Source organism: Hyperolius riggenbachi, chromosome 1, assembly GCF_040937935.1.
Source record: "Hyperolius riggenbachi isolate aHypRig1 chromosome 1, aHypRig1.pri, whole genome shotgun sequence".
NCBI classification, from domain to species: Eukaryota; Metazoa; Chordata; class Amphibia; order Anura; family Hyperoliidae; genus Hyperolius; species Hyperolius riggenbachi.
Window position 1 is genome coordinate 503,575,575 of NC_090646.1, and position 24,340 is coordinate 503,599,914.

The 24,340-nt window shown below is 42.8% G+C and overlaps 1 protein-coding gene across 1 annotated transcript in view; it reads right to left on the minus strand.

Annotated features, from left to right (window-relative positions):
* Positions 1-24,340, minus strand: part of LOC137532726 (adhesion G-protein coupled receptor D1-like) — a 603,228-nt gene that overhangs the window by 158,368 nt on the left and 420,520 nt on the right. Inside the window, exon 9 of the mRNA XM_068253608.1 lies at positions 1,422-1,513. Within this exon, the coding sequence (XP_068109709.1) occupies positions 1,422-1,513 (92 nt within the window). The remainder of the gene's footprint in view (positions 1-1,421; positions 1,514-24,340) is intronic.

Here is a 24,340-nt window from a genome sequence, read left to right on the forward strand (position 1 = left end):
GCCATTTGTCAATATGGCGGTCCTTGCGGGGTCCACTTCCCGGCCGCCAATTGTCTATACGGCGGTCCGGAAGTGGTTAATAGCAACTGGTGCCCGGAAGCTGCTTCACTACACGCTTGTTATATTGAACTGTAATTTTTTTTCTGGCGGCACAGTGCTTACACCATTCCCTCAGTGTGTAACCAGTGATCTAGTGCCGGTCCCATATTCTGACCTTACCTGCAGTTACCAATATGTCTGTTTCCATGAATCAGGAAGTAGAAACAGCACAGCTTTATTTTAGGATTTGTATCAGCTGTAACAAAGAAATGTTTTATTTGTTTAAAGGTTATTATGTTGTTGCGTATCTTTTAGAGCAGAGAGGACTTCTGAGTTCAGGTCTGCTTTAATTTGTGTGTTTTTTTTTTAATTTACAGTAGCATTTTTTATTTCAAAATCATAATTAATGAAAAATTAAAACGTAAAACACTCTACTTTGTCCATTTTTTTAATTTTTTTAAATATATAGTAAAGAAAATAATTATTGGGTTAAATCGCACCTAAAAATGTATCTAGTCCCACCCCCTCCCTCTCCCCCAAAAAATGCACAAAGGTGTCATAAATAGTGATAATATTATTGCAGATTAAATAGGGGAATAGCTAAAATGTCTAAACTGCTCTAGTGCATAAAGGGAAACAGGTCTAGGTGTGAAGTAGTAAAATAGGCCCATGGAAGTATAATGTCTTTTCCACATCTGTACGATACAGGAAATTATTTGTTCTTTACAAAATCCAAAAAGAGATAAGACTCCTGCAGTTCAACAGCTGAGAGAGTTTAACCCCTTATATCTGAGCAAGCACAGAGTGAGCCAGCGCAAAAGCTGCAGGAAACTTAACAATGAGGTCCTTGGGGTGTTTTTACCTCCAGCCAGTAGATGTCACCAATACATTATTTAAAATGTACTGTACAGCAGAAACTCTTTATTTGTGTGGTTGTTTATCCTGACTTGAACTGCTGATGAGTATATACAGTATATGGACAACCTTGTCCAACCTGTTCATTACTCATCTTCTTGACTGAAATACACGTCCTGCTGCAGAAACCTGATTTCATTTAATTATGTTTGAGAAAGTACAGGAGTCGATATTTTTAAAACGTAGCGAGGAAGAGTGTCTGTGTTGGCTTTAGCAGAAACAAACTCATTTTCTGGTGCAAGTTATAAAATGAAAGGCAACACTGAATTGCTGGTCAACGAATAAGGCACATTCCTTTCATTACTCATTCTCATTTTTATAATTCTGCCCTAATGGTTGAATTTAAATTGCCATCAAGAATTCAATATCTTTTTTGTTAAATAAACTACTGTTCAGCGCATTGCATCTGAATAGACAACGTTTAATAATTCCTGCATCCACCTCTGTGTCACATCATCACTACTTACTTGAATGCATTGGCATCTCTGTGGACTTTGTAGTTGTCAGCACTAATTCTGGATATGATTCTGGTTACTGCAATAAGGATACCAATATTCACCTGGTTAGAGGATTTAAATAAAAATGCATTAATCAAAGTGAAATCCGACAATCACAGTCTTTAGAATAACAAAATAGAAAGCACAAAATGTAACAGTACTTATGACAATCTGTCAAATATATTAGATATTTTATATAACCAAACAGAGGTTGACATTGTGTAAAAGTCAACCCAGATATTTGACCCTTTTAAAACAGGGTTGCTTCCTGATGCTGATCTCTCTCTGCCGAGGGGGGAGAGGTATCTGACAGCAGTGTGGGAGACCCTGGTAAGTTTCTCAGATGTCCCATGGAGTAATGAGCACAGGTGCATGCTTGCAAGTGCATTGCATTGTGTTCATCTGGGCTACAGACTGAAGCCTAGTATACACATTCAGTTTTGATTGACCAACAACTGGCCCCTTTTACCTTTTCCATGTAGTATGAGAGTTTACCTACACAATATATTCATAGTATTCAAAACCTGTTGGCTCAAATATTAAAATGAGGTGGTAGAGCTGGCCAGTTACTGGCCAATCAAAATTGGATATGCATACCAGGCTTCAGACAGCACCCAACGGTTGCCTTCCTTGCAGCTGCAGAACCCACTGACAAAGTCACGGTAGATTCCAAAGTCACTTTTCTGTCAGACTGTATGCCATCAAATTGTGAGCGCTGCTTTACTTCAGCTCTTATGATAAGCTGAAAACTGCAGAGAGAACGCTGTATTAATATACAGCTCCGTAGTAAAGTGGTTAGCTCCAATCATCAGTTAAGCTAAACTAGGACTGTACTCTACTATGATATTACATATTGATCTGACAGATTTTACACCTGCTGAAATGAAGACAGAAAATACCAGCTCTGCTTGAGTTTCTAGTCTACTTATATGCAGAAAAAAAAGTAAACATTGCAGGTTACTTTAGCTAGGATACATTATTGAAAACTGCAGTTTGAAGGATGGGGGGATTTGATCTTTACAGCATAACTAAAGGCACATAAAGAGAGCAGCTCGGCATGCAGCTATGCCGTAATAGTAAAATTGTTTAAAGGCCTTCTTTTTAAGATGAAACCGTTTGGAATAGGAGTGTCTCAAAGCTGATCTCTCTATGAATATGTGAGATGTGCTAACTTGCTGGTGGTCAGTTATTCATTAAAGCAGAGGGACAGCTATTTATCCCAGGGAAAAAAACATATATAAGCAGATAAATCCTTGTTCTACTTACATAACATATGTATTGTACTGTCCATGTTTTGATTTTATGGAATTGTAAACAGTAAATAAAGAGAAAACAGGCATTTTCCATGTTTGCTGCCTCTGACTGAAGCCAATCCTGATGTTATTTCCTCCTTTAGTCTTTTTTATCCTCCTAGAAACTGCACTGTCATATCTAGCTTGCTTTGTAGACACATGAGAGCACAACATAGATCGTATTTCAGCAGCTTCTCCCTTCTCAGCCTTGTGCCACACTGAACTCCCCTCTTCCAATCAGTGAGGAGCAGGAATGTGAGAGGGGAAATAACAAGCTTCCCTCTCCTCAGCAATGTACCACGTATAGCCAGGCTGATTGATATAAGATATATTACAGAAGAAATATGTATGATTGTATTGGAATGCCTGCAATGCAGGGTCAAGTTGTAGACTGCTTAATAAACACAGAGCAGTGGGTAAATGGAATGTGATTTTATGGCTGACAATCCTGCTTTAATCCATTGATGACACATGACCCTACTCATACTCAGAAGACTGAGTGCACTGAAAATGCTCATCAATTCTATAGATAAAGAACTTTAAAACTTCATCATTTTAAAAGGTAATCACTTAGCATGATTCATTCTGTTTCCTGCATCCGAATTTAGACCCCAAATCACAGCCTATTGAAATCAATAGCCTGTTTACGATTCATGCATGGAAAAATTATTGCTTCTGCAGCTTTTTTTGTTTTTTGTTTGCAGATTACATCTCAAATCCAATAGCAACGCATTGGTGCAGCAGGAGAATTCAGATTTGCATCAGCCAGGGTGCAGCGTCAGTCTCATCACTTTAAAATATTGCAATTACAGAGACCTGGCATAAACTGAGGTACTTTATGTTTAGTTCCATTTTGCTTTAAAAACACAAGGGGAAAAGCGATTGAGAGGCCTTGATAGTGTAGTAAATTAGCACAATACAATAACTCTTAGCAGAGCCGGGCCGAGGCAGAGGCTGGAGAGGCCCCAGCCTCTGGGCGCAGGGCCTTGAGGGCGCATTCTCCACTCTTCCCGCCGGTGTACCATAATTTCTGCCTGCCCGTCAATTAGCTGCGGCCTACATGCATAAGCAGGAGGTGTTAAAGCGCTGGCCCACAATCTGTCTCTGCAGTAGTATCACGCACAGTCACTAGCGAGTCCGCCCACTGCCAATCAATTGCCACCTGATTACCTCCGCCCATTCTCCCTCCCTAAGTAGCTGCGGAGTGGGTGCCTTTGAGGATGGCTGGACGTCTGTCGTGCGTTGCCTCACAGCTGATTGTCTCGCTGCTCCCGCCTCCCCAGCTTCTGGCTCAGTTCCTCTCACAGATGCGCAGTCTCTCTGCTAGTGCCCAGCAAATAGAAGGAGAAAGCCGCCAGAGTTAAGGCACTCTACTTTTGAAATGGTCCTGCTGACAAGGCGTCATGTTCTTCAGTGTTCCGGCACACGAGGGTAGCTGATTTGTACCAGGAGACCACGCAGCTGTTAGAAATGGTCCCGGAGCAGAGAGCCAAAACCCTCCTCCTCCCTAGCCTCCCCGGGAAAAGTTGCTGACATCTGGAATTGGTTAAGGTTTTATTGCACTTGAAAGAGGCAGGTCTGTGTAATGCTAGGAATACACAAAGAGCTTTTTTGTCAGATTTACTGTCAGATTGATTATTGTTTCCATAGATTGATTATTTCCTACAGGTCCTATCTGATTTCCAAATGATTTTCTGATCGATTTTCCTTAGAAATGAATGGAAATCAGTCAGAAAATGGATCAGAAATTAGATTGGACCTGTCGGAAATAATCAGTCTGACAGTAAATTTGACAGAAAATCGCATAGTGTATTCCTAGCATTAGAAATACTGATTGGCTTCCTCGATTTGTTTCCCATACAAAGGTCCCTTTTTCACTATCAGTGTTTAGCAATTCAATTCCAATCACTAGTGGATCGTTCACAAGATGGACAGATGGAAACCGTGGCGAACGTTTCGATTAATGTGATTTGTTTGCAGCCTGTTTTTTTTCTCGAACGCAATCGTTGTCCTGCTGCTGAGATTTCGGTGAGATTGAGCTCTTATACTTTGCATAGGAGCTCAGTTGTGGTGATGGAAATTAGGAAGAAATGCAATCAAAGTGTAAATGCGATTGCAATCCCATTTCTAAGCGGAAAAGAGCCCTAAGGGCTCATTCACACTATGTGCACTGCTGTCAGTAATGACTCAGTGCACGTAATGTGAAATGCGCATGGTAGCATGAAAGTCCATAGAATTTCATGTTAGCGTTCACAGTACAGTGAGGTTTCGCAAGTTTTGCATTGTAACACAGCAGAGAACATCTTAGCGGGTGACACATGCGGTTTCAATTGGACGTTGTTTATGCATTCTGTTAGACAGAAACGCATGCATGAAATTGCATTCGTGCATGCATTGTGAATGAGTCCTTAGGGCCTGTCCACATTCATGCCTTCTTAAAAACGCAGATAAAATTGCATACACAAATGCAGGCATTTATATGCATTTTTGCATGCGTTTTTAGATGCATTTTTACCACAATGCCTTGCAAACAGATCCTGCATTATAGGAGAGAACAGCATTGTGGGGAAAACACACTGCATTGTGTTTTGATGCACTTTTGAAACATACCGATTGAGTTTAATTGTGTGTTGTTTTTTTAAATCCATTTAATCGATGCGTTCCTCAAACACATCAAAGCGCAACACTTGAGTGGAGACATCTGAAAGTGCTTTTGTATGCACTTTCTGATGTCTTTGCAGATAGCAGCATGTGCTGCTAAAATGCACAATGCATGAATCTGGACAGGCCCTAAAGCCCAGGAATGGAGGAAAGGGGGGGGAGGGGGCATTTTACAGTCTCTGCCTCTGTTACTGGAAAACCTTGTCCCGGCACTGACTCTTAGTAGATGAAAGAGAGGTACAGTACTTACAAAGGTAGGTTACTGCTTAGGCAACCACTGTTATGGCAGGTGGGGATATTAGATCCCCACCAGGGATGATCAAATTCGGCTTCGGGAGATATCCGGATTTTTGCTATCCGGATATCTCCCAGTAATGCTGTGCGGGCTGGGCGGGGGGGTCAAGCTTACCTCTCTGACGTCTTCTTTGGTCGTCCCTCGGTGCCTCCCACGATGCGCTCCATGCGCGTCACGTGATTACAAACACTTCCTCCTTCAACCCGGAAGGAGGAAGTGTTTGTAATCAGGTGACCGCCGCTTGGAGCGCATCGTGGGAGGCGCCGAGGGACGACCGAAGAAGACGTCAGAGAGGTAAGCTTGACCCCCCGCCCAGCCCGCACAGCATTACTGGGAGATATCCGGATAGCAAAAATCCGGATATCTCCCGAAGCCGAATTTGAGCATCCCTGATCCCCACCCCACTCGGGTTAAAACTCTCTCTCTCTAAACAGGAAAAGCACAGGGGGCAACACCCCTCCACCAAGGGTGGACTCAAGATATTAAATTAATATATGAACAGAGGCGTCAGTTTTAGAATAAAATAATGAAAAAGGGAGGTAATGGCAAACTTAAAGGACAACTGTAACAAGAGGGATATGGAGGTTGTCATATTTATTTCATTTTAAATACCAGTTGCCTGGCTATCTTGCTGATCCTCTGGCTCTAATACTTTTAGCCATAGACCCTGAATTAGCATGCAACATATCAGGTGTTTTCTGACATTATTGGCAGATCTGACGAGATTAGCTGCATGCTTGTTTCGGGTGTGATTCAGACTCTACTGCAGCCAAATAGATCAGCAGGGCTGTCAGGCTACTGGTATTGTTTAAAAGGAAATAAATATGACACCTCCATATCACAGGGGCAAACGCAGAATTTTTAAGGGGGGGGTTCCTGAAAGGTCCAGAAGCACGTATGTCCCCGAATGCTTCCGAATACAGGTGGCTCCATACTGCCCATGCACAAAAGTGCGCTGGCGTATTACGGAGCTGCCTATCTTTGGAAGTACTCAAGGACACGAGTGTTTCTGAGGGCTTCTGGTAGCAGCAAATGTGAACGGGGTACAGCGCTGGAACAACTCCCCAAGAGAGGAACAGGAGATAGACTTAGTTTGGACAATTCAGTGGAATATGCTACATAGTGTCACATAGCGCAAGCGATACCCATATGATGCAGGGATATATGCATCTGCGGAAGATGGCGGCGCTATATAAATACTAAATAATAATATTTTGCCTCACCAGGATTGCCCTTTTATTTAGCTTTCCTGTATGACAAGAACACACAGCCAGCTCTAGGGGAAGAGGGAAACAAAGGTGAATGAAGGAGGCTGGTGCACACCAAGAGTGCTTCTGAGCGTTTTTCAAATCAACAGTGATTTGAAAAGCGCTTGACTAATGTTACCCTATGTGGGTGTTCCCACAGCAGCGTTGTGATTTTTTCAAAATCGCAGGTATACTGCATGTAGCATGTTTTTGAGCAATTCATTCAAAAATCGCTCTGAAAATCACTTCACAAAATCACACTCACAAATTGCTAGCGATTGCTATTGTCATTTTGGCGTTGCACTAGCCCAGAGAGAGGAGTAGAGAAATTGAGAATAGCCTGAGATGGAGCAGAGAACTTATCTGTATTGCCGTCCCACATCACACAGGCTACTTGCCTGTAATCGGACTCCTGTCCCTGTCAGTCTCTCACACAAGTCAGAAAGAAGCCCTCGTGGAGTCTAGGGACTGTCAAAAACTTTTCAGCTTGTTATACACCTTACCCACACATGCAGTCATTATAACAATGAGGAGAGACCAGACAGATGTTTGCCCACAGACCCTGAGTCCAGGCAAGCTCTGCATCATGCTGTGCATATTTACCAGCTTGCATGCACTCTAATTTCATCATGTCAGACACTTCTGTGCTGTGGAAAGTCCAGGACTCCATAATCAACATTCTCTCACTGCAGGCTGCATCTTCTTGTGAGGGAAGCTGGGCTGCCTCTCTCATTCTATTAGCTGGAGGGAAGCACCAGAAGTAAGAAGGGAGGGAGAATGAGGCTGTTTATATTATGCGGGCTTCCCTGGCTGAATACACAGCTCAGTGCAGGGGGGAGGTTCCAGACACCCGGAATAGCCCCCTCAGTTGGCCAGTGATATCACTCTCTTTACAGTTGTCCTTTAACTCCCCAAGTAGACTCAAAACAATCAAATGTAACTCCACAAATGCTATTACCATTACCTCCCTTTTTAAACTGTTCTTAATTATTTTATACTAAATCTGGTGCCTCTGTTCATTTAATATACATGTATTTGAGTTTCCTTTTCATAAGTAAAAGGGGACTGGATAATACTTTTTATAAAATATAAAACCTCATTTACTTAGTGTCCAGGAAAGTGTGAAAAAAACAAAATAAATACACTAAAAAGAAAAAAAAAAACCACCTAGCTAACTGCTAGCTCCTGAGATTATTAACGTTTTCAAACAGCGCTTGTGATGATTTAAGTTTACAAAATGACAAATCACTTGACAAATCACGTTTACAAACATACTAGACATATCTATCGTATTTAACTAAAACATTATTTTAAATGTTATCACTTAGTCTTTGTAAAACATTAATTTCCACATAATAAAGCAATCAGTAAGTAAATTGTAATATATGTTTTACAGTCACTATTTGTAAAACATTATTATCCACATAATAAAGCAATCACTAAGGGGGGTCTTAGTGTTAATGTTTTCTAACGGCGCTTGTGATGATTTAAGTTTACAAAATGTGCCCTTGAATAACGTTTACATATTTATTGTATCTAACTAAAACATTATTTAACATTTTATCCCTTACTGTTTGTAAAACATTACTATTCACAAAATAAAGCGATCAGTACGTAACGTAGATTGTAAAATATTTTTTACAGTCACTATTTGTAAAACATTACTCTCCAAACTCCACACAATAAAGCGATCACTAAGGGGGGGGGGGTCTTAGGGTTAGGCACCACCAGGGGGTGTAGGGTTAGGCACCACAAGGGGGGTCTTAGAGTTAGGCACCACCAGGGGGGTCTTAGAGTTAGGCACCACCAAGGGGATCTTAGGGTTAGGCACCACTAGGGGGGATTTTGGGTTAGGCACCACCAGGGGTGTGTTAGGGTTAGACGCCACCAGGGGGGTCTAAGGGTTAGGGATAGGTAGAGGGCGGGTTCTGTGTGAGAGTAGGGTTAGGTTTAGCTGTAGTAAAATTTTAGTAATATTTACTAATGTTTTACTACAGTTATTATGAACATACTTACATTTTTTTTTCATTGTTATAAACAATATTTTCAGATTTTATAATATGAATAAACGATAAAGGAAGGTTATACACATTATCGTTTTTTAACAAACATAATTATAAGTTTCTCTTTCAAAATAGGGAAGATTATTGTGTTCACAATTTGCGATTTCATAGACATTATTAGGTTTTCAATTTGTAAAACATTATTGTAAACAAAATACAACACAATATTTTTATAAACGCTATTACTCCTTATCGTTCACATAACATGCCTTTTTTTCCCAATGCCCTTTTTGCATGGACGCGATTGCACTGGTCTAATGTCTATACAAGGCTTGGTGCCCTATAGCATTACAATATTTTCCTTAGATGTGATCACTTGATCAGATTTTTTTTTTATCCAATTGTAGAGAAAGCCACGTAAAGCGGTCAATTGAAATACAGAATTTTGTCGCTCGGATTGTTGAAACATATCTGAAGAAAGTGCCCAGATTGGGCGTACGTATATGTATGCCGCCAGTGGGCACATGGTGAGCTGAATGATGGCTCATCCTGATGCTGCTCAAATTCCAAGCAGCTCTATATACTATTCCAGTAACAACTTGGATTACCAGAACCCAGAAATAACCTTGCGCGGGGTTATAGCATTAGTGCTATAGCAGTGCCCAGCCTCAGAGTCAAGCACCGAAAACATGTTTTTTGAATAATACAGGAACAAATGTGCAGTGACAAAACAGAACAGTAAGTTTTATACCTCATAAGAGAAGAAAAATAGCGGTAGTCGGCACAGCTGGCAAGCTTGTTTAATCATGTGCATTCGTCTCAGTTAAAATTCTAACATAGTATAGTCAAAACAAAGTACATACCAGTACAGGCATTGAGGACGGATGGTGGGGGCTGGAAGCCTGATGGATGTTTTGCGCAGATGCACTTCTATGGAGACTCACAGAGATGAACGTCTATGGAGGCATCCGCACGAAACGACAGTCAGGCTTCCAGCACCCTGCTCCCACCATCCGTCTCAATGCCTGTACCAGTATGTGCTTCATTTTGACTACACAATGGCTATCATTCATAAAGCGTTCCCGCACACGGAAACGCTAAAAACATCCGACTTTACCAAACACTGAGCAAAATGTGTATTCATAAAGGCTGTTTCCGCATGCGAAGCTGACTTTCCCGAGCAGAGCGATAAATTACCGCATTGTGTAGTGATTCCATGCGGAAATGTAACAAAATGTAAATTCATAAAACTTTACACAAGCGGTATGCGGACGGGGATTACCGCTCCCCTGGATGTAGTGATAGGCATGCGGAGTACATGTAAGTGAATGGGACAGACCTCCCAAGCAGCAGCAGAGAGAACACCGCATGGAGGGACTCGGCCAGCTTCTCCTGTTTCCGCATGCCTACCGACAGCCTAACGCCAGCCTACAGCGGAATATCTCCGCACTCCTACCGCAACAGGCAACATTTTTATGAATGACCACCCACATGGCTGAAATACCGACAGCGGTGTTTCTCCGCACGGATTTAATTTACCGAAAGCACTTTTATGAATGATAGCCAATGTTGTCATTTTCACTGTGAGAAAGGCACATGATTAAACAAGCTCACCAGCAGTGCCCACTACCACTCTTTTCCTTCTCTTGAGTGTAGATTGCTACTATTCAAATCTGAGCACGCTGATAGCAGCCACATTGCAGGCTCACAGCCACAACCTTACAAATATGGTCCCCTAGACACAGTGTCAATGCACCATATCCTTCTTTCTTGAACGTTATTTTTTTTTTTTACTGCAAACAGAAAATTGCATTAAACGTGAGTGAGTCCACTGATGTACACTACAGTACATGGGCTGTCATTGCTAATGCATTTTCGCTCTGCCGAAAAACAAATGTGAATAGCACAGCGAGCTCAGTGTGAATGCTTACTTAGAACAAGGATATCTGCTGCAAGCCTGAACACTGGGAAAGCTGTTACATCACATGGGTCTTAAAACCTCCTTTAAATTTCAATACAGTATCATGTATATCAAAAGGATCCCAGCATACATACAAATTGTACATAAAAATAAAACAGCATTTGGTTGAAATATGCGAAATATACTCCCCAGATACAGCACAAGGACGTAAATGACAAAAAAGACAATTACTAAAACTCAGCATCCTCCAGAAATCTGATGCATTTTGTTATTTGATGTCACATGGAGCCAGAGTAACCTTGAAAAGGAACTCCCATCAGCATTAGACACATCTTCAAAACGCCTCCATTCTACGGGATACAAAGCAGCTCTCACTGTCTTTGCTGCCCGTGAATCACTGGTAAAAGGGGACAATGCTGGATTTCAATGAATACCTAGAAGAACTGTTGCCAGGAATACAAAGAACAGGAGCACCATGCAATCCATGTATGCCTTCTAGTAGAAAAAAAAAAAACACCTAATCAGATTTTCATCTCCACTGCAATTGAGCTCTTTTAATCTGAAGAACAATGATGAAAACAGTATCCCAAACATTTTTTCCTGAAGTTCTTACTGCATACCTTTCTCACCAGTTATTTGGAAAATGCAATAACCACAACAATGTGTTATATAGGGCAAATAACATTTATGTGACCCTCAGCTTGACAGAAATGACTGTAATTATGCTACAAATGTCCTTGTATAGCTACTTCCGTAGCATTCATGCTGATCTTCTGACCTCACTACTCACTACTATTGGTCACATTAAGCAATATTTCTGTATTTGGCAGCATAGGAAAGCAAGCAATATGGACATTTATTTTATGAAGTCCTGGATCAGAGAAAAGTAACCATACAAATTCTAATATGATTAGACTTGATTTAAATATTAAAGAAAAAAGCTTGCAAATGCCTCAGAATGGTTTTGAATATCCTGATGACATGATTTTTCTAGCCCCAGTTTATAATACTAAAAGCAAAGCTATTCGGAGAAAACTAATGTTTCCTGCACAAACCACCTACTGGACATATGACTGCACTTTCCATAATCCTTATGTCAGAATCCGCTCTGCTGGACTGCTGTGTTTCCTATGCAGTTTGCATGGTTCAGTCCAGGGAAAGGAGTCCTTTTTTGTCAGTTTGCAAGGCTGACTGATTTGCATCTACTTGTCATGCAAATTGCTTGTCTGCTTCCTTTGAGGGTTTCTAGTATAAATGTCACTTCCTACCAGAATGCCTTGCTCGACACAGTTTTCTGATTAGGGAAACTTACCTTGGAGCCTCAACCTTTTTGTATCTTGTGCGAATATGCTAGTGTAGTTAATTATTGGGGAGTGCGTTCAGCACTTCTTATAGTACGGTCAGGTTCTGTTTTATTTGTACTGTTCATTCCTGTCTGTATTGTCTTGTCCTTAGGATTATACTGTCACCTGCGGTGGCTGACAGTGAATCGTTTGGTCTCGCTCCTAGATCGCATTCGCCCTAGCGGTAGAGGCGGTGGATCTCCCTTGTCCGACTCTTGGAGTACAACCTTAGCTGCGGTTGCTACTGGTTACTCCTTCAGTCTGTCTTCTCTGGCACAAACGCTTGCTGTTGTCTGGTGTGAGGCAACCGATTAACAAGTGTTTGCATTATTTGTCTGTCGTCATTTTTTGTGTGCATTTGTTAGTTAGGGTTGGTACATTTTGCCACTGTTGCACTTAACGCGCGGTGGCCGTACCGTAAACGCGCTTGTCTCTGTTGCGCATATCGTGCAGGGTCCGCGTTTAGTGAGTTCTTTGTTATTTTTCTTGGCGTTCAGATTGTGGTTATTTACTGTGTCTTCTTTATTCCGTTCACGCTCTGTCTTTGCTCAGTCTTGTGTCGCTGATAGCAATCGCCTCTCTTGCGATAGCTTTCTCATTCTGGCCTGTTATGATGTGATATGTCTACCGTCGCGGGGTGGCGACTAGATTGGTAGACATTCATATTGTCTGTCTCTGTTTTTTCTTTCTTCTGACTTGTTGCTTTTGTGACTGTGGTGACTTCCATCTGCTTCAGCGCACATGGTGTGCGCTGGCTGGAAATCACCCACAGATCATTACATTAGTCGGGCAATTTCAATCTGGCATCTGTGGAAGTACAGGGGACTTGTTCCTCTGTACTCCGCAGTTCCATCTGCTGGTTGGAATTCTCCTCTGTTGTTCTATCTTGCTTAATCGTGCAATTCCTATCTGACATCTGTGGTTGTGCAGAGGGTTTATTCCTCTGCACTCCACAGCTCCATCTGCCGGTTGGAATTTTCCGGCAAAGTTATACTGGGTGCTCTGTTTCTGTGACTGTGGCGATTTCCTGCTGGAAATCGCCCGCGGATTATTACATTTCCTTCTGCTTCAGCGCACATGGTGTGCGCTGGCTGGAAATCGCCCGCAGATCATTACACCTTAGTGTCGATTTTTAGCTGCTAACATTCCACTGTCGAGGATTAGCTTCAGCAGACAATCAAGGATTAATAATGTGGGCTAGGACTCAACCCTGAATTCTGATGGCTGGTGTCAGTTTGTAGATCTGGTGGCCATCATAAGAGAAAAGTCTTAGAAGAATAACTAGAGTTAATTTTCATTGCTATGTCAACACAAGGGGCCTGATTCACAAAGCGGTGCAATCTGCCGCGATTCGCGCTTTGTGAATCAGGCCCAAGATGTACTAAAATGCAGAGCAATGCAGGTGCCATATGTGTTTTTGTAAAAAGCATGGCCGCCTGCTTTTCAGAGCAACATGATGGTGTGCTCAGGCCTTTAGTTGTAGTTATTCATATATCTAGGAGTTAGTGGGCAAGTTTTTGTTTATGTTTTGTTTCCTTTCTGGGGGGGGGGGGAGGGAGGAGGTTAAATAGTCTGAAGAGTGCAAATAAAGCACTGGTGTTGGTGTGATGCCTAGAAGCTGTCTCCAGACTTGCTTGGTGGAAAACAAAATAACAAAGGGACAATGCAGTGGCTTTAACAGAAGGCAAAAACACCCCCAACCTATCCCTGTGTATATGTATGGTGTGTGTATATGTGATAAAAAATACAGAAAATGATATATAAATTATATATAATGTGGTGCTTGACTGGTCAGTTAGGTGTTCTGCTACTATGAAGGGGGGTGGAGAGACAATGATCGGTGCATAAGCGGGGGGGGGGGGGGGGGAGCGGAGATAGCATTTGGATCAGTAGTGCTTGGGCACCGCGGTTGTTAAGGATCTGACATACCGCATCCTTAATAGATATTGCGTGTCCGCTGGCCACTGTACACACAATAGTTGCACAAACGATTGTCAGCCAAAGTGGTGGTCATTATTGGCCGCGTTGGCTGACAATTATCATGTGTTTGAAAGAGGTGGTAATAGCAATGTGTTAAACTCCAATTTCTTCACCGCTATCATGGTGTCCCTCTTATTTGCCCCATTACAGGTTTATCTCTTTAATTGCTCCCATTATGACCATTATGATTACCGATATTACTAGGATTCCCATTATATAAGCCTATTAGATGGGGCTCAGGGTGCTTGGCTGCAGTTGGACTTATACAGAGAGAAACACAGATGCATTAGTACTCATCAGAACTCTCTGCAATCAAATGCAAAAGTATGGTGGTATGCTGAGTATAAAATGCACCTTTCACTAGTTGGCACTACATAAAACATAGGCTATTATTATTTATTGGATAGTGCCAACATGGGGCTTGATTCACAAAGCGGTGCTAACCTACTTAGCGCGTCTAAAGTCTTTAGACCGGCTAACCAGGGTGCTAAGTAGGTTAGCACCAAATTTCTTAATCAGATCGTGCGCTAACTTTGCGCGTGCAAAGTTTTACGCGCGCAAAGTCCTATGCGCTCTGTGCAAAAGCTAGTTTAGACGTGCTAAGGGGGTTTTCACAGGCGTGCTAACAGTTAGCACCGCTTTGTGAATCAAGCCCATAGTAGGCAGCACTAAACAATAACAAAGGTCACATAAGGTTTGTGTGAAAATCCAGGCCATTGCTGGATTCTGCTGTTGGTTCCTACTGCAGTTAGGCACTCCATAGCTTAAGGACTCTTACCGTGTAGAAACCATTTCTTGAAATCCTTTGTTACACAGAGCATTGTCCCCTGGTAATTTATTGATTCATACTGACTCAATAATTACACTCTTTCTACTTCTGTACAGTGAAGGACTAGGAAAAGAAAATGCACTTAAAATGGTTTCTTAAAATGATCCCATAACAGAAACCGTGCCAGGATTTATTTGCCAGTGCATAATTGTACTGCGTCACATACGTGTGTATTTATATTTGTCAAACAGCGAGGAAGAGATTTTACATTTAGTTTTTACTGCATTAGTATTGCAATAATATGTCTTATTCTTCTTATTATAAAAGATCCCCAGGAAAAACAGAGCTTGCTATGCATTTCACATTTATGTGCCACTGGAGACCATTTGACCAAGTTGTGATTGTCTATGACAAAGAAGATAACTCATTAACATTTTTAAAGGATGCAATACCATGAGAGCTAAGGTCTCATTTCACTTTTTATTTCTTGCTCAATTAACTACTTGCAAGTAGGGATAATCAATGATATGCAAATACTTCTGAGTTTATGCAAATGTATGTAAATTTGTATGCAAATATATGCAGCTTGAAAATGGACCAATATAAGTCCCACCTAGGTTTAAAATGACTGGTCCATTTTCAAGCTGGTCCATTTTCAATTACAACCTCTATACCCACAACAAGAAGTTTCAAACAGGCCTCACTTGCCAATATCAAAAAGGTTACTTTATTGTGAATAAGGCAATCAAGAAGTTGTGAAAACAGTTCCACTACATTTAAAACCATTTAAAAACACTCAAAGAGCTCCAGAGAGTGCACAGCAGTTCCCCACCCCATTTGCTCCATACATACACACAGCCCATTCATCCCACAGGAATTAATGCATGCATTATAGTTGTTGTCATGACTCAAAGAAAAAATTGCACGTGCAAAAAAATCCACTATTGGCTGAAAAGGTTCCAGACCTTCAGAGTCCAGTAAGAAACATGCTGTCTCCAAGTCGGAAAGTTGTCACTGTTATATCTACAATTCTTTAGCCAGCAGCAACCACTGTTGTGCACAAAGATGCAGTCCAAGCACAGCCTTCAACGTTAGTAAGCATAGACAAACAATGGTTAGTTATTGCAACAGTTCTGTAGTTTCAGCATAGCGTTAAACATGCGTATCATGCGCAGCTAGGGTCAGAGAGTCCGCTTTGTTCATCAATCTTGTTAGGGGGTTACTATGACTCAATTGTATCAATCCCCCAAGAGTATACGATACCTCTCTTTTGGCATTACTCAGCACTGCATAGTCCTGTGGATAGTTGCCGTGTGGTTGATGTGGTAGATCTACCCGCGCGCGCCCACGTGGCAGCGCAACAGCGGGGATCACACTCGCAGCGGTATGGAACAGGGTGGTGGACGAGGCCGGCCTCAGGTAGCTCCTCCCACCGACATGTTTCGGCCAATGGCCTTCCTCAGGGTGTGGCTTAGGGTGAGAAGGGGTGGTTTCTCCCTTTATACTTTGAGGCTCTGGTCACATGACTTTTCTACAGGCGCCATCTTTGTTTCTGGTATCTTTGCCCAAACTTCAAAAGGTCAGGTTTGTTCCACATATTTTTTCGACGTTTCACCATATACTTGCTTCAATAATTACTATCAGGACATTCTACATTTCTCCAAGGGAGATTTTAGTGTTTTAGAGCCTTAGAAAGGGCTAAGTTGAGAAAAGGTTTGAAAGTGTTGAGATAGGGGGCTTGCTGATATATAGGCACATACATAGGCAGGTTTCCACTATCATATGAGCACCCGTACATTCATTCCACATGTATCACATGGGCATATCGCCCCCATCATCACTACCCCTCCTTTCTTAAACGGCCATACATCTCTCAGAGGGGATTTTTTTCCCTTTTTTTTTTAGGACAATGCACAATAGAATCTCCCCACATATATATGTTAGCATACACAGTATCGGGGGGGGGTTTGTATTCAAGTCTGGGGGTGTTACTTATGCCAACATGTGACCTAACCATATGGATTCAAATAGACCGAGAAATCGATCTCTGAATTGAGACCATGTGGTGCCAGAGTCCCCAGCTTATAAATCCACATGGTCTCAAGACGCAAAAGCTCACCCTCAACATCTATCTTTCTTGCCCCCTTCACTACTGATGACAGCACTTTAACCAAGCTGCCCTTAAATTTTCCTCCATGGACTTGCCGGTAGTGTTCTCTCAGGGGGCCCTTACAGTTCTCATTTTTATTGCCTACATTAGATATGTGTTCCAAAATTCTAGTTTTAAATGACCGGGTTGTCATACCAATATAATGTAGACCACAGGGGCAGGTCACCATGTACACAACCCCCGTGGTCTCACAGTTCACAAAAGTTCCAATTTTATATTCTCTTCTGTGTCTGGCATCCCAAAACGTTTTAGTTTTATGTACAAAAGGGCACACCTTGCACCTCCCACATCTGTGCATGCCACTCGGAAGTGGAGTTGCTGCCAGCCAGGTTTTCCTATCTTCACTTTGCTTTGTATTTTTAAATTCAGAGGACACAAGTTGGTCTTTTAAGTTTTTGGCTCTTCGTGCTGTCATTGTGGGGGCAGGTCCCACAATTTCTGCGATATCGGGGGATGCCATAAGGATAGGCCAAGCCTTTTGAAGGGAGTCTCGCACTATCTCCCAATGTGACCCATACTGGGTAATGATCCTTTCCCTGTTTTGGGTTCTTGATCCATCTCTCCTGCCAGACACGAGGAGAGTCTCTCGGTCTCTTTCTCTTGCCTTTTTCAAACTTCTTCTAAGTACTCTATGAGGGTATCCCCGTTCTCGTAGGCGTAGGTACAGTTCACGTGATTCTTTGCCAAATTCTTCCTCACACGAACAGTTCCTCCTTAGACGGAGGAACTGGCCGTATGGGATGTTCCTCACCAGGTGGCTGGGATGGTGGCTGGTGGCGTGGAGAATGGTGTTACCCGCAGTTGGCTTCCTATATGTTGAGCTGGTGAGAACCCCATCTCTGACCGCAATTTTCAAGTCCAGAAAGGGGATCTCATGCTCATCACAAACATATGTCAGCCTGATATTTCTATCATTGCTATTGAGTGTTCTAACAAAATCATCTAGCTCATCTCTGGTACCTCTCCACACCACCAGCACATCATCTATGAATCTAATCCATAGTGCGGCGTGCCGTCGAAATACATCAAGTACATACACATCACGCCTTTCCCATAAACCCAGGTGGAGACATGCGTACGCTGGCGCACACGCCGCTCCCATCGATGTTCCAGCCACCTGGTGATAGAACCTACCCCCAAATAGGAAGTAATTCTCAGTTAGTACCATTCGCAGCATATCCACTACAAAGCGGTTATGATCAACCATCATTGGGTGGGCCTCTTCAAGATAGAATGTGGCAGCCTCCAGGCCCACCCGGTGGGGAATCGACGTGTATAGAGACTCCACATCGATCCCCACCAGGAGGGCCCCACAGGGCATCTTAATTCCACCAATGACCTTCAGGACATCACGGGTATCCTGGACATATGAGGGGAGACCTTGGACCAAGGTTTTCAATTTTTGGTCCACATATTGTCCAATCCGTTCTGTTGGTCCCCCGATTCCTGATAGGATCGGGCGACCGGGGGGTTGCTCTTTATTTTTGTGCAGTTTCGGGATTAGGTAGAGGGTAGGTCTAATATATTCATCCACTTTCAAAAATTCTAGTTCAGCTTTAGACAGTAAACCCTCTTCAAAAGCTCCTTGCAATCTATCATTAATCTTATCAACTAAAGGGGGGAATGGGTCACATGTCATGCTTTCATATGTCCTCTCATCGCTTAAATGGCGATGCATTTCTTTTAAATAGTCCTCTTCACGCCATAGGACCACATTCCCCCCCTTGTCGCTCGGCTTTATAACAAACCCCTTTGCATCTTTTAATTCCTGTAGTGCCTTTTTTTCTCCTTTGGTCAGATTTTGTTTGATTCTAGGATTCAGGTTTAATGTCTCCAGGTCTTTACTGAAGGTCTCTAGGAAAACAGACAGAGACCTTCAGTAAAAACGTTTTGGGATGCCAGACACAGAAGAGAATATAAAATTGGAACTTTTGTGAACTGTGAGACCACGGGGGTTGTGTACATGGTGACCTGCCCCTGTGGTCTACATTATATTGGTATGACAACCCGGTCATTTAAAACTAGAATTTTGGAACACATATCTAATGTAGGCAATAAAAATGAGAACTGTAAGGGCCCCCTGAGAGAACACTACCGGCAAGTCCATGGAGGAAAATTTAAGGGCAGCTTGGTTAAAGTGCTGTCATCAGTAGTGAAGGGGGCAAGAAAGATAGATGTTGAGGGTGAGCTTTTGCGTCTTGAGACCATGTGGATTTATAAGCTGGGGACTCTGGCACCACATGGTCTCAATTCAGAGATCGATTTCTCGGTCTATTTGAATCCACATGGTTAGGTCACATGTTGGCATAAGTAACACCCCCAGACTTGAATACAAACCCCCCCCCCCCGATACTGTGTATGCTAACATATATATGTGGGGAGATTCTATTGTGCATTGTCCTAAAAAAAAAGGGAAAAAAAATCCCCTCTGAGAGATGTATGGCCGTTTAAGAAAGGAGGGGTAGTGATGATGGGGGCGATATGCCCATGTGATACATGTGGAATGAATGTACGGGTGCTCATATGATAGTGGAAACCTGCCTATGTATGTGCCTATATATCAGCAAGCCCCCTATCTCAACACTTTCAAACCTTTTCTCAACTTAGCCCTTTCTAAGGCTCTAAAACACTAAAATCTCCCTTGGAGAAATGTAGAATGTCCTGATAGTAATTATTGAAGCAAGTATATGGTGAAACGTCGAAAAAATATGTGGAACAAACCTGACCTTTTGAAGTTTGGACAAAGATGGCGCCTGTAGAAAAGTCATGTGACCAGAGCCTCAAAGTATAAAGGGAGAAACCACCCCTTCTCACCCTAAGCCACACCCTGAGGAAGGCCATTGGCCGAAACATGTCGGTGGGAGGAGCTACCTGAGGCCGGCCTCGTCCACCACCCTGTTCCATACCGCTGCGAGTGTGATCCCCGCTGTTGCGCTGCCACGTGGGCGCGCGCGGGTAGATCTACCACATCAACCACACGGCAACTATCCACAGGACTATGCAGTGCTGAGTAATGCCAAAAGAGAGGTATCGTATACTCTTGGGGGATTGATACAATTGAGTCATAGTAACCCCCTAACAAGATTGATGAACAAAGCGGACTCTCTGACCCTAGCTGCGCATGATACGCATGTTTAACGCTATGCTGAAACTACAGAACTGTTGCAATAACTAACCATTGTTTGTCTATGCTTACTAACGTTGAAGGCTGTGCTTGGACTGCATCTTTGTGCACAACAGTGGTTGCTGCTGGCTAAAGAATTGTAGATATAACAGTGACAACTTTCCGACTTGGAGACAGCATGTTTCTTACTGGACTCTGAAGGTCTGGAACCTTTTCAGCCAATAGTGGATTTTTTTGCACGTGCAATTTTTTCTTTGAGTCATGACAACAACTATAATGCATGCATTAATTCCTGTGGGATGAATGGGCTGTGTGTATGTATGGAGCAAATGGGGTGGGGAACTGCTGTGCACTCTCTGGAGCTCTTTGAGTGTTTTTAAATGGTTTTAAATGTAGTGGAACTGTTTTCACAACTTCTTGATTGCCTTATTCACAATAAAGTAACCTTTTTGATATTGGCAAGTGAGGCCTGTTTGAAACTTCTTGTTGTGGGTATAGAGGTTGAATAATTAAGTTTAAGGCCCACATATAGCTGAAAAGGCCACCTGAAAGGTGCAATTTGCACACATTGAGGCCCCTATCCCTCAGCTACTGCCACTAGGAGACCCAGCAATTTCTTGTACTACAAATAGGAGGGTTTATGAAACCCATGTAAGTGTGGTCCCATACAAAGATATCCCAGGTTTCTGGGGCTATTATATTAATTGTGAATTGCAATCACTGAGTGTGTTCAGATCCAATTGTTGTACATTTTATGCATAAGAGGAGGTGGTACCCATATGAACTAAGAACAATGGCATATCGGTTACCAGAAGTTCTACAGGAGGAAATTGATTCCGCATTCTTTAAAACAGGGGTCACTGATGAAAAAGAAAAAGGCAAAAATAGGGAACCTCTCTGGCAGCTGTTCAAGGGGCATCGTCACCTAGTGGAAAAACAGCTAAAAAGAAGGTGGAACGTCTCTTTTTTGCAATCCTATCACAAAGCTAAGGTCATCCCTCACGGGATACGTGAGCGAATAGCACCAGCTGACAATCTATTAACTGAAAGATTTAAGAAAACCTGGAGAGAGGATTGCTTGCAGAGAGGTTTACACATATTACAGCTGTTTATAGAGGAGGAAAGGATGCAATTAGAGGAGCTGTCAGATTTGGTTGAAACAAGCGGTGCCCAACTTGACAAATATAAAGATGACCCAGAGTTTGAAAAACTGAATAATAATCTAAAAGTGTATATAGAAAAGACACAATTTACGGTTAAAAAAATGAAACAGTCCAAGTTTCAGAGAGATGTTTTGGAGTGGGACTTGACAACGGTATTTGATCCATCTCTCAGACCTAAACGGGGACGGTCAAAATCAAGAAGAAGGGGGAGTGGTAGTCGACCTAGACGCCCAAATCCAACCCCTAAAAACAACCCCCCTAAAGTTACCATACATGACTATGAAGAAGAGACCGAGGATGAGGGTAACGACAGACAGGTGGCTTTTTTAGACCAGGAGGTAGAGGAGGAAGAGGAAGGGAGCGTGGAAAGCGACGACCCGGACAGAGGCAAAGGTTCAGGAAAAGGGACCAAAGAGACAAGTCAGAAAGGGAGAGGAGGGAAGGCAAAAACAATAGCACAGAAGGAAGAATTGAGGAGGGGGCGGAGTCAGAACAAATAACATCAGGAAAATTGGGAGTTGATGTGGTGAACCTCTCCGACTTTCCACTAGAGCCTCATCATATCTCCCTTCTCTCAAAGGGGCTCACGTTTGCCCCAGTCCAAAGAGGGGATGAATTTACTGTCTATAAGGACGTTCTCCTTTTTTTAAGGCGTGTCCTGTTGAAATTAATGTTTAAAGATAAAAAAACGGTCATAGAGGGGGAGGTAGCCCAATATGAATGTTTGAGTTTGGGAGAAAGAGAGGCTCTGATGGCATTGGAGAGTTTATGGGATGAAGGACATGTAGATGATAACTTGGCGGTGATAACAGAGACTGGTGACGAATCAGTACCTAAAACCAAGCTCCGAAAAAAATCTGACTTCATGCCCTCCCTCAGCTCAAATAAATATCTGTCTGTTTTCCTAGAGACCTTCAGTAAAGACCTGGAGACATTAAACCTGAATCCTAGAATCAAACAAAATCTGACCAAAGGAGAAAAAAAGGCACTACAGGAATTAAAAGATGCAAAGGGGTTTGTTATAAAGCCGAGCGACAAGGGGGGGAATGTGGTCCTATGGCGTGAAGAGGACTATTTAAAAGAAATGCATCGCCATTTAAGCGATGAGAGGACATATGAAAGCATGACATGTGACCCATTCCCCCCTTTAGTTGATAAGATTAATGATAGATTGCAAGGAGCTTTTGAAGAGGGTTTACTGTCTAAAGCTGAACTAGAATTTTTGAAAGTGGATGAATATATTAGACCTACCCTCTACCTAATCCCGAAACTGCACAAAAATAAAGAGCAACCCCCCGGTCGCCCGATCCTATCAGGAATCGGGGGACCAACAGAACGGATTGGACAATATGTGGACCAAAAATTGAAAACCTTGGTCCAAGGTCTCCCCTCATATGTCCAGGATACCCGTGATGTCCTGAAGGTCATTGGTTGAATTAAGATGCCCTGTGGGGCCCTCCTGGTGGGGATCGATGTGGAGTCTCTATACACGTCGATTCCCCACCGGGTGGGCCTGGAGGCTGCCACATTCTATCTTGAAGAGGCCCACCCAATGATGGTTGATCATAACCGCTTTGTAGTGGATATGCTGCGAATGGTACTAACTGAGAATTACTTCCTATTTGGGGGTAGGTTCTATCACCAGGTGGCTGGAACATCGATGGGAGCGGCGTGTGCGCCAGCGTACGCATGTCTCCACCTGGGTTTATGGGAAAGGCGTGATGTGTATGTACTTGATGTATTTCGACGGCACGCCGCACTATGGATTAGATTCATAGATGATGTGCTGGTGGTGTGGAGAGGTACCAGAGATGAGCTAGATGATTTTGTTAGAACACTCAATAGCAATGATAGAAATATCAGGCTGACATATGTTTGTGATGAGCATGAGATCCCCTTTCTGGACTTGAAAATTGCGGTCAGAGATGGGGTTCTCACCAGCTCAACATATAGGAAGCCAACTGCGGGTAACACCATTCTCCACGCCTCCAGCCACCATCCCAGCCACCTGGTGAGGAACATCCCATACGGCCAGTTCCTCCGTCTAAGGAGGAACTGTTCGTGTGAGGAAGAATTTGGCAAAGAATCACGTGAACTGTACCTACGCCTACGAGAACGGGGATACCCTCATAGAGTACTTAGAAGAAGTTTGAAAAAGGCAAGAGAAAGAGACCGAGAGACTCTCCTCGTGTCTGGCAGGAGAGATGGATCAAGAACCCAAAACAGGGAAAGGATCATTACCCAGTATGGGTCACATTGGGAGATAGTGCGAGACTCCCTTCAAAAGGCTTGGCCTATCCTTATGGCATCCCCCGATATCGCAGAAATTGTGGGACCTGCCCCCACAATGACAGCACGAAGAGCCAAAAACTTAAAAGACCAACTTGTGTCCTCTGAATTTAAAAATACAAAGCAAAGTGAAGATAGGAAAACCTGGCTGGCAGCAACTCCACTTCCGAGTGGCATGCACAGATGTGGGAGGTGCAAGGTGTGCCCTTTTGTACATAAAACTAAAACGTTTTGGGATGCCAGACACAGAAGAGAATATAAAATTGGAACTTTTGTGAACTGTGAGACCACAGGGGTTGTGTACATGGTGACCTGCCCCTGTGGTCTACATTATATTGGTATGACAACCCGGTCATTTAAAACTAGAATTTTGGAACACATATCTAATGTAGGCAATAAAAATGAGAACTGTAAGGGCCCCCTGAGAGAACACTACCGGCAAGTCCATGGAGGAAAATTTAAGGGCAGCTTGGTTAAAGTGCTGTCATCAGTAGTGAAGGGGGCAAGAAAGATAGATGTTGAGGGTGAGCTTTTGCGTCTTGAGACCATGTGGATTTATAAGCTGGGGACTCTGGCACCACATGGTCTCAATTCAGAGATCGATTTCTCGGTCTATTTGAATCCATATGGTT